General features: G+C 44.9%; 1 protein-coding gene across 1 annotated transcript; it reads left to right on the top strand.

Annotated features, from left to right (window-relative positions):
• Positions 1 to 15,609: 15,609 nt before the first annotated feature.
• On the top strand, positions 15,610 to 15,999 carry LOC311173280 (uncharacterized protein; the record flags this gene model as incomplete). The annotated part of the gene is made up of 1 exon (XM_084237139.1): positions 15,610 to 15,999. The coding sequence occupies one exon, from the start codon at positions 15,610 to 15,612 to the stop codon at positions 15,988 to 15,990; it is 381 nt and encodes a 126-aa protein (XP_084093265.1). The 3' UTR covers positions 15,991 to 15,999.
• Between the last annotated feature and the right edge of the window lie 1,740 nt (positions 16,000 to 17,739).

Genomic DNA, 17,739 nt, shown 5'->3' with positions numbered 1-17,739 from the left:
TCAGTGCGTTACAGCTGTTTCAAGCCAACAGATGCAGTAAGACAAGACAGAGAAGAACTTGATGGGCATATTCGCCACCTCCCTGACCACACAGTTCAAAGGACCCGCCTATACCTCCTCCACGTAGTGACCATCCCTGCCCAAGGTGCTGCTTGTCCTCATTTTCTCCCCAGCATTTGGATGACTTCTTGTAACCTCTCACAGGAGAGCAGATTGAGTCATCCTAAGATGCACTCTCAGATGTCATCCTGGAGCTACGTGCGTGAATGAAGCACTGGCACTGCCCAAAAGCTCAAACAGACAGACAGACAGACAGACAAACAAAAATCAAAAAAAAATCAACACAACAGAGAAGAGGACACTCGTCATAGGAGGGCAGAAATCTGGGAGTTGATTCATGTGGCCTTGACCCAATGGGAGAGCTCAGAGCACAGCCAGAACGGGAAATGTCCTTTTTCTATATATAGGGGGATGCATGAGGTCAGAGCAGTGTCCTAATTGACCAAACAAACTGATTCTCTATGAGTGTCAACAATGAGAGTCCTGCCCTTGGCCAGAGAGAGCCAGCGAGGTATAAAAGAGACGGGAGGACAGGTGGGGGTCACACTCCAGACCTCACTCTCCTGGACACTCACTCAGAACCTCCGCCCTCCGACACCATGGTCAACTCCTGTTGTGGCTGCGTCTGCCGTGAGCAGGGCTATGGCCAGGGCTGCTCCCAGGGGACCTGCTACGTCCCTTGCTGCCAGTCCACCGGCTACTGCCCCAGCTACTGCATGTCCAGCTACTGTCATCCCAGCCGTGGTTCCAGCTGCTGCCAACCCTCCTGCTCTGGCTCCAGTGGCTGTGGCTCGAGTTCCAGCTACTGCCGCCACAGCTGCTGCCTGTCCGGCTGCTGTCGCCCCAGCTGTGGTTCCAGCTGCTGCCAGCCCAGCTGCAGCAATTGCAATGGCTGCCAACCCTCCTGCTGTGGCTCCAGTGGCTGTGGCTCCAGCTCCAACTGCTGCCAGCCCAGCCTCTGCATCCACAGCTGCTGCCGCCCCTCCTGCTGTGGCTCTGGTGGCTGTAGCTCCAGCTCCAACTCCAGCCACTGCTGCCCCAGCTGCTCCATGTCCAGCTGCTGTCGCCCCAGTTGTGGTTCCCGCTGCTGCTGCCCTAGCTGCTGCATCTCCAGTTGCTGCCAGCCATCCTGCTGTGGTTCCAGTGGCTGTGGCTCCCACTCTGGCTCCTGCAAACCTAGCTGCTACATATGTACCTGCTGCCGCCCTTCCAGCTGTGGTTCCAGTGGCTGCGGCTCCAATTCCAGCTGCTGTGGCCCCAGCTGTGGCCCCAGCTGCTGCCAGCCCAGCTGCTGCAGCTGTAGCTGCTGCCACCCCTCTTGCTGTCGTGCCAGTGGCTGTGGCTCCAGCTCCAGCTGCTGCAGGCCCTGCTGCTGTATGTCTAGTTGTTGCCAGCCCAGCTGCTGCATCTGCCGACCCTCTTGCTGTGGCTCCAGCGGCTGTGGCTCCAGCTCCAGCTGCTGCCGCCCCACCTGTGTTTCCAGCTGCTGCCAGCCCAGCTGCTGCAGCTGCAGGTGCTGCCACCCCTCCTGCTGTGGCTCCAGCGGCTCTGGCTCTGGCACCAGCTGTTGTAGGCCCAACATGTCTAGTTGCTGCCAGCCCAGCTGCTGCATCTGCAGCTGCTGCCGACCCTCTTGCTGTGGCTACGGTGGCTGTGGCTACAGTGGCTATGGCTACAGCTCCAGCTGCTGCTGCCCCAGCTGTGGGTCTATCTGCTGCCAGCCCAGCTGCTGCATCTGTAGCTGCTGCCGCCCCTCCTGCTGTGGCTCCAGTGGCTGTGGCTCCAGCTCCAGCTGCTGCCGCCCCCGCTGTGGTTCCAGCTGCTGCCAGCCCAGCTGCGGCATCTGCAGCTGCTGCCACCCCTCCTGCTGTGGCTCTAGCAACTCTGGCTCCGGCTCCAGCTGCTGCAGGCCCAGCTGCTGCCGCTCTACTTGCTGCCACCCCAGCTGTGGGTCCAGCTGCTGCCGCCCTTGTAGTGTTTCCAGCTCCAGCTTCTCTGGCTCAAGCTGCTGCTGCAACCCCTGCTGCATTTCTAGCTGCTGCCACCCCTGCCGCTGCATCTAGAACTAGTGACACCCCTCTAGCTGTCGCTCCAGCTCCAGTGACTGTGACTCCAGGTCCTAGACATCCTGCCTCCCCTGCCACTGCCTGCACTCCATCTCTGGCCCGGTGTGCTGCCAAACCACCTTCTATCAACCCACCTGTCATCTCCAAATGCCCCTGCCCCAAGTGCTGTGCTATACCCTGTCCCTCTGCCTGTGATCTCTGTCTGATGGCCTCACAAATTCACAGAACGCATTGCTCACCTCTCTAACCACTGATATACACCCTCTTTGTGCTTACCCTTAGTACATAAAATGCTGTTGATGTTGCTCAATGAGTTGTTCTCAATGTTACTGAGCCCACCGCAGCCGTACAGCCTTTGGACCTCTGGCCTGGGGCCCAATTCTGCTCCTTCTAGATGTTTCTCCTCCTACCCTTGTGGGAATTTTTTGTAACATTACAGCTTTTGTCTGTGCCTATTCTCCCCAAATTCTCCTTCTTAGCTTTCGGGCCTCAGGGTATAAAGTCCAAGGAGCTAAAAGTTGATTTCAGTATTTCTACCATGATGGAAGTCTAAGGTCTCTCTCTCAATGGTCCAAAGGCAGACTCTCTGTTATCATTCCTGCTCCCCAACTTATGTTATGACTCTACACAAAATAAACCACCCCTTTCCTTAAACAAAATTCTCATCGTGTGCATACTCTTCTTTAAGATTTTTTGACGGAATGAAAATTGTCCTTTACACACACAGGACTGCTGTGAATTGGACATAAAAGCTGAGCCATCTTTCTCACAGCTTAGGTTGCACGGACTGTCTCCTTAATTCTCAGACAGGAAAGAAAGTCTCGAGATCATCTTCAGAAAAAAACACTTTTTAAAAAAGGTGGAAATCATTCATATTCTATGGGACATAGCTAGACCATTCATAATGATAAGGGTCCTAAACTAGGGTGACTGGAGCTGGGAGGAATGGGTGATTGGGAAAAACATAATGAAAGGCTGAGTGTTACACAGGGCTAGTAAATATCTTGCATTTTTATAAATCCTATATTCTCTCAATTAACGTTCATTCAGGGCCCTGGTTAAGTAGCGTGTTGATAAATATGACCAAGACACTCTCTGATCACACAGGATATACAGAAGGATCACAAAAAGAGATATAAACCAGTCATGATCAATGAGATGCCCTCCACCAGAGGTAGAGTTCGTCGCAAAAGGAAGGGAATGATTTACTTTGTTGTTTTTTTTTTTTTAATAGAGGCATGCTTTATTTATTTGTTTGCTGGTTTGTTTGTTTGTTTTGTTTATACATGCACTGGGTACAGTCAGAAGTGCGGGAGGGAGGGTGAGAGAATTCACCAGAGCCAGAGCGGGGAGCAGAGCAGGCAGAAGGACCGAAGTACACTGCTGAGGGGAGCAGCGGGCGGCAGGAGAGGTCTGCGCGCCATGTGGGACCCTCCTCTGGTGGCCGGGGAGCAGCCGGGGATCAAACTGGCGGCGCAGAGGCCGCGCGCAGTTTCGCAACCCAGCGCTCAACTGCTGCGCCACCGGGGAGGCCCGGGAATGATTTACTTTGAATGTGGTAGATGTTGAGAACAATAATAGAGAAGAATGGGTATCGGGACTGGCTATTTTAGGATGAGGAAGTGCTGGATGAGTTGACTGGGTAGAAATAACATCAGTAAGAAGGAAACATTGTGAAAAACAGCAGAGTATTATGAGTCCTCATACCTTCTTGGAATATTCTAGGAAAAACTACTTTCCTTATTGATGATATGACTTCATCTGTCTGAGCCTCAATAGCCCCATGTCTAAAGAATAAAGAATAATTGGGCCTGCCTGGTGTCGCAGCGGGTTGAGGTCGCGCTGTGGAGCTGTCCACAGCCTCTGCAACGAGGATTCAATTCCCAGCAGATCCGCCTGCTGTGTTGCCCACTCTGTCTGGTGAATGTGTTCACGCCCCACAAGTCTCAACTGGACCCCACCTCTTGTATGCATAGACAAATACCTCTTTCACACAAAAAAAGACAGAAAATGCATATGAATCGCACTCCCTTTATGTGCATTCCCTGGGGTGTGTTGTCCTGCCGAATCAGATAAAAATGTTACCTGAGCAGCCCTACCTCGGAAGAACATTCAATCATCATTCACGTATGTAAAGGCCAGCTCATGCCACTGTATTTGTTACCATTGCAGTCATGAGTCTGTGCATTACAGCTGTTTCAACCGAACAGATGCAGTAAGACATACAGAGAAGAACTTCATGGGAACATTCGCCACCTCCCTGACAACGCAGTTCAAAGGACCCACCTATTCCTGCTTCCACGTGGTGACCATCTCTCCCTAAGAAGCTGCTTGTCATTTTCTCCCAAGCATTTTGGATGACTTGTTTGTAACCTCTGACAGCAGAGCAGATTTTTTTCAGCCTAAGATCTGCTCTCAGCATTCATCTGGGTGCTAAATACATGAATGAAGCACTAGCCTGGTAAAAGATAAAAAAAAAAAAAAAAAAAAAAAAAAAAGCCAGTACTGCCAGCCCATCTGCAGCTGCCCCAGCTGCTGCATGTCCAGCTGCTGTCCCCCAGCTGCGTTTCCAGCTGCTGCCAGCCCAGCTGCTACATCTGCAGCTGCTGCCAACCCTCCTGCTGTGGCTCCAGTGGCTGTGGCTCGAGCTCCAGATGCTGCTTCCCCAGCTGCTGTCACCCCATCTGTTTGTCCAGCTGTGCCAGCCTAGCTGCTGCATCTCCACCTGCTGCCAGCCATCTTGCTGTGGCTCCAGTGGCTGTTGCTCTAGCTCTGGCTACTGCTGCCCTAGCTGTTCCATCTGCAGCTGCTGCCACCCATCTTGTTGTGGCTCCCCAGGCTGTAGCTCCTGCTCCAGCTGCTGCCACCCCAGGTGTGGTTCCAGGTGCTGCCTGCCCAGCTGTTGCATCTGAAGCTGCTGCCGCCCATCCTGCTCTGGCTCCAGTGGCTGTGGCTCCACCTCCAGCTTCTGCTGTCCAGCTTTGGATCTAGCTGGCTGCTGCCAGTCCAGCTGCTGCTCTTTCAGCTGCTGTCATCCCTCCTGCTGTGGTTCCAGTGGCTGTGGCTGCAACTCCATCTGGTCCAGCCCCACTGCTGCATGTCTAATTGCTGCAACCCCAGCTACTACATCTCCAGCTGCTGCCACCCCTCCTTCCATGGCTCCATTGGCTGTGTCTCCAGCTCAGGTTGCTGCCAGCCAAACTTTTGCATCTCTATTTTGCTGCTCCAGCTGCAGATCCAGTGGCTGCCAGCCCAGATGCTGCATCTGCAGCTGCTGCCGTCCCTCCTGCTGTGGCTCCAGTGGCTGTGGTTCCAGCTGCAGCTGTTGACTCACTTGCTGTTGCCTATGCCCAGTCTGTGGCCAGGTGTCCTGCTATCCCACCTGCTATCAACCCACCTGTATCATCTCACCTGTCCCTGACCCACATGCTATGATTCCTCTTGCAGCTGAATCTCTGCTTTGAATACACCATCTGTATCATTTCCTTCCCCATATTGCAAATCCTGTGTTTATAAACTGTGGCGTGCTCAGGAGACTTGACTTGACCTGAGCCCCATTAGCCAACCCCAGTCTTATTAATTCTGTGTTCATATTTTAAGTCTTGTTCAAATCATATGGCAAAATAAACATCTTTCTATTGCCACTGAAAGTTTTTAAAGGTTTTATCTTTAAGTCCTGGGTCATTGTATTTTACCTACACCTGTTGGACAAAAAGCACATACTAACCAACTTCCAACAGAAGCCAAATGCTATTTGTTACTGATTTTTTTCTGGAAAGTCTTCTAAGTCTTCAAGCAATTAATCATTTTCTAATCTTTATGGGGAGTAATTGTGAAACTGAAGTCATGTATATAATGATGGGATGTTTCAGAAGATGTGAACGCAATTAATGATCTTTTAAAACACTACCTGTCAGGCCTTTTCCACCAATAAAATAACCAATAGCTAGTTTAGCGCCTCATGAGCAATGACCCCTTTCTCTACATAATGAGAAGAGGTCAGGGGATGGTTGATCTGGTGGCAGGACAACCTTCAGGACCAGGCAGGTGGTGCAGATGAATGAAGCAGGACTGTGATAGTTCATGGGTATTGCTAGAGGCTGTGATTTTTGCACAAGGTCAGGTCCCCTTTTCAAGGTCATTCTCAGTACTGAGACTCCCACTAAGGCTACATCTCAGCTTACTTTGTCCCATGTTTAAACCTGCTCCTTTCTCTGCCTTCCTCTCTCCCCAGATCTCTCCTCCCCTCCCCGCGTCTCTTTCCCAGACATTAATCCTGAGAGCACTGCTGTGTATCTCCTATGTGCTAATCTCCACACTGTATCTACTTCCCCAACACAAACTGTCTCAATACCCACCTAAAATTCACCATAACTAATTTGAGAGCTGGAATAATTGACTGAGATGTACTTTTAATCTTTTAATGCAAGAGAAACAGGAGTCTAAACATAATAGCAGAAAAAAATTTAACTGAATCTATAGAGAAAATTATGGATTTTATATAAATCACATTTTTTCTATTCTGAGATATTTTCTAATACACAAATACATGCTTTAAAAGATGTTAAGTGACACAAAAGAAAATGATAAAAACAGTAACTTTCCGTTCATTCATTTACCCATTGTTACAAATGGACATTCATCCTTATTAAATACATTTATAGTACATGTATTTATTTATAAACCAAGCTTTAGGTGAACATTTCTTGTTCTAACATTTATTCGAGTATTATTTTATGTCCTTCAGGAAATATTAATACTTTCCTATAATGTAGGCCAAGTGTTTTGCTTGGTGAATTTATTCACATATTATTATATTTTTTGTTGATAATTGTGAGTACATTTTTTTTTTCATTACATTTTATGGACGATTATTGCTAGTGTCTAAGAAATTTATCAGTTTTTATAAGTCTGCCTTGCATCTGACCTCACTGTTAGTGGTAATACTTGGTTGACTCTGGGAATTTCTAGGCAGATAATGAGGGTAGCCAATGGCCTCCAGCCTCAGACATGTCCCTATGGCTCAGTCCCCAACCCCACGCAAGGAGAACCTCTTCATTAACACAATATCCCGGGTTTTTCCCCCTCTCCTGTCTTATTTTTCTCCCTCCCTTGTGCTTCCTGGGATCACCTCCCAAGTATATGAAATATTCATTGTGCAAGTTTGACTAACAAAAGGCTAATCAAAACTTCTCATTCTTTTTTTTAAATTAATAATAAATTTTATTTTTATATTCCCCATACAATTTCAACCCCCCCATTCTGACTCCAGTCCCTCCCCTCCTGCCCCCCATCCCCCAAAACTTGTCTCTGGTTCATAGTTTTTTGTTGATTTTGATTTTCACTTTCTTACAGTTATTCATTTTCCTGGTCCCTTATTTAAGTTTTCTAGATTCCTGCTATGAGTGAGACCATCCGGTATTTTTCTTTTTCTTTCTGGCTTATTTCACTGAGCATGATCCCTTCCAGCACCATCCATGTTGCTGCACATTGCATGTGTTTATCTTTTTTAAATGCTGAGTAGTATTCCATGGTGTATATGTACCACATCTTCTTGATCCACTCATCTATTTTTGGGCATTTGGGCTGTTTCCAAAGCTTAGCTATTATAAACAGTGCTGCTATAAACATAGGGGTGCAGGTGTTCTTTGGAATTGATGTTTCTGTGTCCTTTGGGTAAATACCTAGGAGTGGAATTGCTGGATCATATGGAAGCTCTATGTTTAGTAGGTCCAGAAATCTCCACACAGCTCTCCATAGTGGTTGGACCAGTTTGCACTCCCACCATCAGTGCAGGAGAGTTCCTTTTTCTCCACACCCTCGCCAGCATTTGTTGTTGCTAGTTTTTTTAATATGTGCCATTCTCACTGGTGTAAGATGGTGTCTCATTATAGTTTTGATTTGCATTTCCCTGATTACAAGTGATGTTGAACTGAAACCATAAAATACATAGAAGGAAATATAGGCGAAACACTACGTGATTTGTACATCAAAGACATCTTTACAGACACATCACCCAAAGCAGTGATAGTGAAGGCAAAGATAAACAGCTGGGACTACATCAAATTAAAGAGCTTCTGCACAGCAAAAGAGACAGTAACAAAAACAAAGAGAAACCCCACCGACTGGGAGAACATTTTTGCCCCCAACACTAATGATAAAGGACTGATCACAAAAATCTGCAAAGAGCTGATGAGACTCAACAACAACAAAGAAAATAATCCTGTCAAAAAATGGGCAGAAGAGCTAAAAAGAAACTTCTCTGAAGAGGAAATGCAAATGGCCAACAGGCATATGAAAAAACTTCTCATACTTGGGGCCTCCCCTGGTGGCGCAGCCTTTCAGCACTGGGCAGCAGGGCTGCCCACAGCCTCTGCAGCGCTGGTTCATTCCCTGGCCGCCGGCGAGGGTCCCACCAAAAAAAAAAAAACAAAAAAAAAAAACAAAAAAAAAAACTTCTCATTGTTAATACCTACCCTGGAAGACATATAGCAATACCGTGGTTTTACTGTTTAAAAACAGTGAGTCATATGGGCGTCCCATGGTGGCGCAGTGGTTGAGTGCTGGGCTACAAAGCTGCCTGCAGCCTCTGCAGCACCAGTTTGATCCCCGGCCACTGGCGAGGGTCCCACATGGTACGTAGACCTTTCCTGCCGCCCGCTGCTCCCCTCAGCAGTGCACTTCGTCAGTCTGCCTGCTCTGCTCCCCGCTCTGGCTCTGGTGAATTCTCTCACCCTCCTGCGCTCTGACTGTACCCAGTGCTTGTATAAATAAATAAATAAATCTTTAAAAATAAATAAATAAATAAAAACAGTGAGTCATAATAAGTGCTTCAAATCAGATGATAAAAGACCTGAAACGGTAAAAGATTAAAACTTCCTTGGATTTCAACCATCTCCCTAACTACCCAAGATGCTCACAAGGATGACAGCCATCGTCTTGATAGACGGGACACCCCCCCCAATCTTTCATTTGAATTCCTCTCCCGCATTTCACTAGAGCAACACATTTCCCCCTCATCTTTGACCCACCCCCCAAACATGATGTATTAGGATTGCCAGAACCACTCTCCGTGATTTCCAGGGAGCCACATACAAATTAGAGGGAATGTCCCATTCAAAAACAGTCTCAGAGTTTTGTGCTTTGAAAAAAGACACTGTTGCAGTCAGAAATAAAGGTGACGTCTATCAACAAAGAAATGTGAGATGTTTTTCAATTGCAAACACAGGAACCCACCAGGAAAAGTTTATTCTTTGCATTTTGGGTACTTACCTACAAATGCACAACTATGTCATTAAATGATTACATTTTTCAGTGGGGTAAATAATAACAAGGAAATAATGACATGGTGATAGCAGCCCTTCAGCCAGGTAAAAAAGGGGGGTTGAGCCAAAGAGTCCGAAACTCCTGAACCTCACTCTCCTGGAAACCCTCCCAGAACCTCCACCCTCTACACCATGGTCAACTCCTGCTGTGGCTCTGTCTGCTCTGAGCAGGGCTGTGGCCAGGGCTGCTCCCAGGGGACCTGCTGCGCCCCTTGCTGCCAGCCCACCTGCTGCACGACCACCTGCTGCACGACCTGCTGCTGCCCCTGCTGTGGCTCCAGCTCTAGCTGCTGTGGCTCCAGCTGCTGCCAGCCCTGGTGCTGACTGCACCCCATCTGTGGCCAGGTGTGCTGCCAAACCACCTGCTATCAACCCACCTGTGTTATCTCCACCTGCTCCCACCCTACGTGCTGTGCTTCTCCCTGCTGCTGAGCCCCCTCCCCCATGACCACCATAGCTTTTGCCTCTCTATCCTCAGAGGTAGACCCCAATTGTTAGTGCTCCCTTAGGACACAACAGTTTGGTTGATATCATTCGGCACCATGATTCCAGGGAGCCCGCACTGTACCACTGACTCAGGAACACATTGTGGTCCAGCTTAAGCTCTCTCCCTTGGTGTTTTTTTTCCTTCTGATAATGGCACCAAATATGAACTAATGTGCAATCCATTAGCTAAGAAATTAGCCCAACCCTCCTACTTCTCATTCTCTCATGTCACTTTGGGGCCGTAGGTGAGACTTCCCCAACCAGGTAGACATCACCTGCAGCCTCTAAGTACCCCTGATTTGAAATCCTAAGTCTTGGGGGTCCACTTACACTCTACTTCCTCCTGGACTCAGTTTCTTCTGTTTTATTGCTTCTCTGCTGTCTACTAAACTTTTTTGCATATAAGAACCCACTGGCATCATTCCCTAGTGTTTTCATGATCATTTACATAGGCGATTCTACTTTACACTGTGAGGCAGGAAGAACAGTCCATGTTGAAATCACTTCAAAATTAAATACAATATTAAATACAGATAATTTAAGATATTAGAATGAAATGGCATATGTGTATGTATGCATGTGTGTGATGTAATACCCTCAATTGGGACAGATTTACTTTCTATCCTTAAATCTTAATTAAAACACTTTACACCCTTGACATATGAAGCCCCCTTAATATCATTGGCTTGTCGTCTGTCAGGGTTTCCTCATCATTTTCTCACTTAACATTCTAGCATCTATTGACCCTGGAAGACTGGGATTTTAGAACTCATTTTCTCTCTTGCTTTTTTTTAAAGGATTTGATTTATTCATGCATACAAGAGCTGGGGTACAGGCCAGAGGTGCGGGGCGTGAGAGTGTTCACCAGAGACAGAGTGGGGAGCAGAACAGGCAGATTGACTGAAATACACTGCTGAGGGGAGCAGCGGGAGAGACAAGAGAGGTCTGCTGCACCATATGGGTAGCTCCCTGTATGGCCAGGATGCTGCAGAGGCTGTGGATTGTCTCACAGTGCTGTGCTTAATGCCTTGTGCCACCAGGGAGGCCCCTCATTTTCTCTTTTTAAGGATCTCTTAATTAGAATTAGTTTGTAGTCTTGATTAGTTCTCAGCTGGGATGCCTATCAGAATAAGAATCTTCAGGAATGGTGTCAGCATTTGAATTTGAAAATGTGAACTTTGAAAGCACACTACAATTTTTATTACAGGACCCTCTGGCATAAGCCTCTGCTGCTGACCCTTTGCTAAGTGCAGTTAGCCACTTACCAGGCTCTGAACTGCCCGAAGGCACTGCACTGACTGGTATAAGATTATTTGCCCCAACTTCACCAGTCTGCTTCATGTTTCTCCAGATGTCTTTAGAGAATTGTTGCCAAGATGTTAATCATAGAGTTATGACACCTTCTTGTAATCATATAATTCCCTTATTAGACAACTCATCCAGAATCTGCCTTAGTTTATTTGAATCAAGACAGAATCCAATAGCATGAAATAGACTTTATATCTGACAAGAAAGACTTAGGAGTATTGTCAGGATATCACAAGTCCTGAAGTCATAGGAGAGCTTGTAAACTCTAGTATTGGAGGTTCTGCATATTTAAAACCTTTCTATTCATTGGATTGAAAAAGTGAAAGCTTATACTTTCTCTGTGTGGTTGGATCAGGCTGGTGTTACAGTTTTTATACCAGAAATCATGCTTTGGGATAATGTTTTGAGATTTCTCCATCTATTGCACCTCCAGCCTCTCTTCATCAATCAATAAACTCAATGTAGAAGGAAGGTTATAATGAGAAAATTAGTAATAAGATATTTTAAAATGAAAAGTTTAAAATTAAGTCTATCAATGCAAAAAGATAAAAAGTGAAATGTTTAATAAAATCAATTATGTAAACACAATAAAGACAAAAAATGAATCGAAAAAGTCTGGCAAAGCTGATCAAAAAGAAAGAAGAGTGAATGAAAAACTGCAAATAATACTCTGAGAAGAGGTATAGTCAGCTACAAAGAGAGTAGAGATTTTTAAAAGCCAATTAGAATACCATGTATAAGTTTACACCAATACACTTGAAAATTCTGTCAGCTATTTCAAAAAAATTAATTAACCAAATTAATTCCATAAGATAAAAAAACATAAATAAACCAATAATCATCAAGAAACTAAACTTATGATTTAAAATCGTCCCTCCACATTTATTGACATTAAAAATGCCAGACCTGTATTGACTTAAGAAGTTTACTAAAAGTTAAAGGTTGTTGCTTCCTGTTCAAAATAAGGAAAAGAACAGAAAAATAGGAAAGTTTCCCGACTCAATATAGACCTGGTAGTTTTAATATTCTTAAATGTAGAGCATGTTTAGGGGTTTTAAAAATAAATTTTGACCAAATGTCCAAACTTTCTATGCCTCAAAGTTGACAAATAAAATTAACCACCACAACTGCCATGAACTATTTTAAAAACTCTAAGCAAATTAGAACTAAATGCTATTACCAAAACTTCACAACAAACTTTAGATGTATTGCTATTAACAAACTTCAGGTATATTGCTATTAAAAAAATTACAAGAATTGTCATTTGATATCATTTGAAGTCCTAAATAATGCAAAGTGATTTTAAAAGTGTTACTGAAAAAAAAAAGATAAAATTGTTGATATTTGTAAACAACACTTTTATCAACACAGGCAACCCAAGAAAACCTACTAGCATACTAAAAAAGAGCATTTTGAAGAGTCACTATGTAGAATAATAACAAAGAAAAAACCCAACAAATTTCTTATTATCTACAACAGTAAATCAGAAATTTTAATTTCATTCACAGTACAATTTTTTTTTGTTGTTGTTTTGTTTTGTTTTGTTTTGTTTTGTTTGTGGGACCCTCGCCAGCCGCCGGGGAATGAAGCGGCACTGCAGAGGCTGCAGGCAACCCCGCAGCCCAGCGCACAACTGCTGCGCCACGAGGGGAGGCCACATAGTACAAATATTTTAAACAGCCTCAAAATAAGGCTAACAAAATTGTGCAATGTCTGTGAAGAAAAAATTCAAAATGTTCTTAGAAAATTTACCTGTAAATGAAGAATTGATTCTCTATTATTCAGAAGATTTAATATAGTAAATCTGTGAATTCCTCCTAGTTGAAGCCACAATTTCAGTGCCATTCTGACAAAAGTTCCAATGAGTTCTTTTTAAACAATATGATAAGTGGTTTCTAAAATGCATATAGAAAAGGAAGATCTAATATTAGTGAAGGGGATGTTGAAAAAGGTAGGTAGAGGGATGTTCCCCCTCAGACACTGAAACTTACTATAAGGCTCTATTTGAGATGAAGTGATCTTGGTATAGTAATGTGCAATGAGATATAATCTTATCACCCTGAAACAGACCCAAATTTATATGGAATCCTACAATTTGGAAAGCAGGTATCACAAATTGTGGAAAGATTAGAGAAAACTGAATAGATGTCATTGGGTATGGTAATGTGGAGGAAAAACCATTCCCCTCTTACAATGCTTAAAAAAGTCCAAAGAGATGAATTGTAAGAATTGTAGAACTATTAAAAGAATGATAAGAGTAAAACATATAGAACTCAGGTCAGTGAGTACATCTTAAGACATGAAAAAGAAAAATCAAAAAGAAAAGATTGATAAATTTCATTTTGGTAAAATTTAATGTTTCTAATCCCACACCCTATTGTAAATTGGAAGATTTTTATGCTATATGAGACACACACACACACACACACACAACTGGGGACCTTTAATTTTATTTCCTAAATCTGGCAACTGTAATTTAGAAAGAAATTCTAAAGATTCTAAAGATTCTAAAGATTCTGAAGATAGCCTGAAGCCAAGACCAGTGTCACAGCCAAAAGCTGCAGACACGTGACCATGAAATAAGTGTTTGTTATTGTGTGTTACGAGCATTTATAGTTGTTTGGTCTGCCGCAATAACTGACTAACTCAACTATGGTGGCAATAAGAAATCAGCTTCATACACCACTCAGTATGAAAAGACAAGCTGATAGAAAAACTGGAGAATGCTCAAGTATCTGTATTGGCATTGGTTTTATTCTAATTAACTTTCTGGAGGACATAGCTTAATAAATTTCTAGGTTTATAGCTAAAATTAAGCTTTTCTGGGTATATAAAGAGAAATTATTCATGTTAAGTAAAAGGAGAATTCCATTCTGTTTTGTAAGCATATTCATTAAAACCCAAGCTCAAGGGCTGAACTTGGGTTGAATACTTGGGTTGAATCCAGATTCTGTCATTTAGAAGCTATGTAATCTTCAGCAAATTAGTTAACCAGTCTAGGCTTCAGACTCTTCCTCTATCAAGTGGATATAATAATACCTAACTCAGTTGACTATTATGAGGTTAACCTGATAAGACAGATAAAGTATACCTATCACAATCCCTGGAACCTACCAATAAATGGTAACTAAATGTCCATACCCAGTGGAGAGGAAAAAGGCAACCACCTGTCAAATGAATGAAGCCAGATGTCGTGAGGGAATTATGACAAAGAGTTCTTAGAGGGAAATGGGTGTAAGCTGCCAGTAGGGCCAAGTTAAAAAAGAAAAAACAAGATTCCTTGTAAAATTATGATACAAGACATTAGTATTAGTCCAAAGGACTAATTAGTTAGTTCAAAGGACCGTGGAGGCCTAAAATATCCATAGAATGTTAGTCATAAATAAAAAGGCTCTCTGTAAACAAATATTATCCTTCTACCCAATTATAATATGACTGCTTAGAAGTCATTATAATATAATTTTAGCCACATTATCTCAGAGAATTATTTCATCTATACAGTGAAAATCAACTAATATTATAAAAGGAGCCAAGGGAGGGGGACCTTGGGACGAAGAAATAGAGAAAACGAATTTGACAGACTCATATCTGTGATGTTTTCCATGGTGTCAAAACAAAAATGGAACTAACTCCCCCATGAAAACCACACAAAACCTCCCCCTTGAAGCTCAAGGGGTTGGTTGAGTTTGACTGGGAAGGCTGCAGAGGGCATTCTAGGGCACAGAGCCCAGGCTCTGCCCGGAAGGGCAACCAGCTGGGGAGCAGGGATCCGAGGACCAAGTGGCCACTCTTTAGATGAACAAAACACACCTGCCTTTCTGTGGAGCTGTGGGAAGAGACTCCTGGGGGCAGAGGATCGTTCTCTGCATTAGAGTGTGGCTATTACCCTGTCTCTGTCATGCACCTGGGGAGAAATAAAACAAATCAGTGCTGGGGTGTTAATTATAAGTCTTGGCATCCAGGAACAAAACTAACTTTAGGGCCAAAAGGCAGTGTAATTAGATACCATTGGTTTCAAAAACACATACTTTTCTCTTTTATGAGTTAAGAATATTTTAAAGGCAAATTCATTGTAATTGAATCCAATGTTTCCATTTGATGGGAATAAACAATATGAAAAAATGAAGAAATATTTGTGGTGCACATGCATGGACATGCATGAGCTGAAGTGTAACCCTAAGCACCATTACTCAATGCTAAATCCTCACTTAATTGGCCAGATATTAACCAAAAAATGACCACGTGTCCTGGGGACATAGCATCTGCCCAGGGTATATAAGGGCCCCAGCTTGGAGGGGAGACATTCACATCTGAAAACTCTCACTTCTGCCACCAGCCCCACTCAGTCCAGACCCACCTCCACCATGACCGGCTCCTGCTGTGGCTCCATCTGCGGAGAAAGCTGCTGCCAGCCCTGCTGCAGCCGCGACCCCTGCTGCTGCCGCCCCGTGTCCTGCCAGACCACCGTGTGCCGCCCCGTGACCTGCGTGCCCCACTGCACGCGCCCCATCTGCGAGCCCTGCCGCCGCCCTGTCTGCTGTGACCCTTGTGGCCTGCAGGAGGGCTGCTGCCGCCCCATCACCTGCTGCCCCACGTCCTGCACGGCCGTGGTGTGCCGACCCTGTTGCTGGGCCTCCACCTGCTGCCAGCCCATCCTGGTGCAGGCGCCCTGCTGCCGCCCCCCCTGCTGCCAGCCCGCCCCCTGCCGCACCACCTGCAGGACCTCTCCCTGCTGCTCCTGCTGAACCTGATGGCCCAAGCGCAGAACGCCAGCCTGAGCACCTGCGCGGCATTTAATCATGCTCAGAGAAAAACAGGTTGTTTTTAGAAGATGGCGCTAGTCATTTGTAGCTCCTACCATCTCAAGACAGTCTGACGTCCATCACTGGCTTCAGCCAAATGCCTGGCATCTATCTCAGCAGAGGATGGTAGTAAAACCATTTTTAAAATCCAACCCATCCTGAGCTCTGCAGGCTGCTCAGCCCCTCCCCCCCATTTGTAATGTGTTGTTCACTTGTCTTCAATAAACTACTTTTTCCTGCATACCTCCCTGCTCCCTGATTCATTCACTAGGGCATGTTGATTAAGGCCTAAAGATGAGCAAGATTTTAGAATTTGCACAAGGGAAACAAAGCTTGACCAAAGCTGACCAAAGCAAAACCTTATGCAGAGAGATGGCAGTCATTGGAGTGTCCATTCAATAGCTGTCTCTCAGGGAAGCTTCAGTGCCAGGCTCTGCCTGCTGAGTGAAAGACAAGTCAGTGCCTGCAGCCAAGGAGCTTTCAGTCTAATAGGCCAGATAATTAAGAGGGAGGAAGGGCTGGGAGTTGCATGAGCCAAGCCCAGAATAGAGTGATCCCCAGCAGTCAGCTCACATACGCATGCCACCTCTCCTTTTCCTTTTACCATGTTTCTTAGAACAGAGCTTTTCAAAGTGCAAGACATGGTGGTTCACCCATTTTAGAATCTCAAGGATGACCTATTAGAAGTGTAAATCCTTAGGTGCAAATTCTAGACCCAAACTAAATCAAAATCTCTTGAGATAGGGCCCAGGCATGTGCTCCTGTTTCCACGGCCACATCCAGCTGGCTCTCACACACACCAGAATTTCAGAACCACTATCTTGGAGGAATATCTGGATTTGAGGTCCTGTGGGGCTTAACCAACATAGCCATAACAGCCTTCCAAGTATAATGGAAATCTCTTCTTTCCCGCCCCTATAGCAAGAGTAAAAGGCTTCCTGTTGAGCATCAAAGCCATCATGAAGACACTAAAGTGAAGAAGTGTGGGACACGTAGTGGTGCTAGTGCAACAGCAGCTGCCAGATTACAATCAAAGAGTGGATCTGGAGCAGGGGTACCCTTAAATGAGAGCACAGGGAGAAAGGATCTAAAGTTTGTCCTGGGTGGAATGAAAAGAATATACGAGCAGCAAAATGAGAGAAGAATGAAAGATTTTGAGAAAATAAAGAAAAAGTGGAGAAGGGGAGGTAAAGACAATGAATAGGGAAAAAAAAAAACAGTGACAAGGAGAAGAGAAGAGGTGGAGATGACAACATCCTGTGAAATGGTGTTGTTATCAGGTCGTGGCGAAGCAGGTGGCTGTGTGCAGAGGAATGAACAGCAGGATTCGGTATGCAAAGGACTTAGGATCCTCTTTCTTCAGGAACCTCATGACTCCCAAATGGGGAAAACGTTGTGCCTGAAAATCTAAGCTGTGTCTGGACTGAAAGTTGAGGCTGTTTCTCTGTGTTTCGGACTAAGGACCTGTCCAGGCAATAGGCAATGGTGGGATATTCCCTTCCTACTCATGTGACGTCAAAGTTTCTGGCCACCTATGATTTTAGAAAAAAGATTTGTTAGTGCCATGCTCTTTTAGTTAGTTCATTAACAAGAACAGTGAGTTTCCTACTCCAGTATTTGGATCTCTGCATATATTTTAAACCAAGTAACAACATGCTAAACCACAAATCAAGCTATAAGATGGAAATTTTG

The sequence above is a fragment of the Talpa europaea genome (assembly GCF_964194135.1).
Source record: "Talpa europaea genome assembly, chromosome: 7".
NCBI classification, from domain to species: domain Eukaryota; kingdom Metazoa; phylum Chordata; class Mammalia; order Eulipotyphla; family Talpidae; genus Talpa; species Talpa europaea.
Note: the sequence above shows the minus strand (reverse complement) of the source record. Positions and strands in the feature narration are given on the sequence as shown.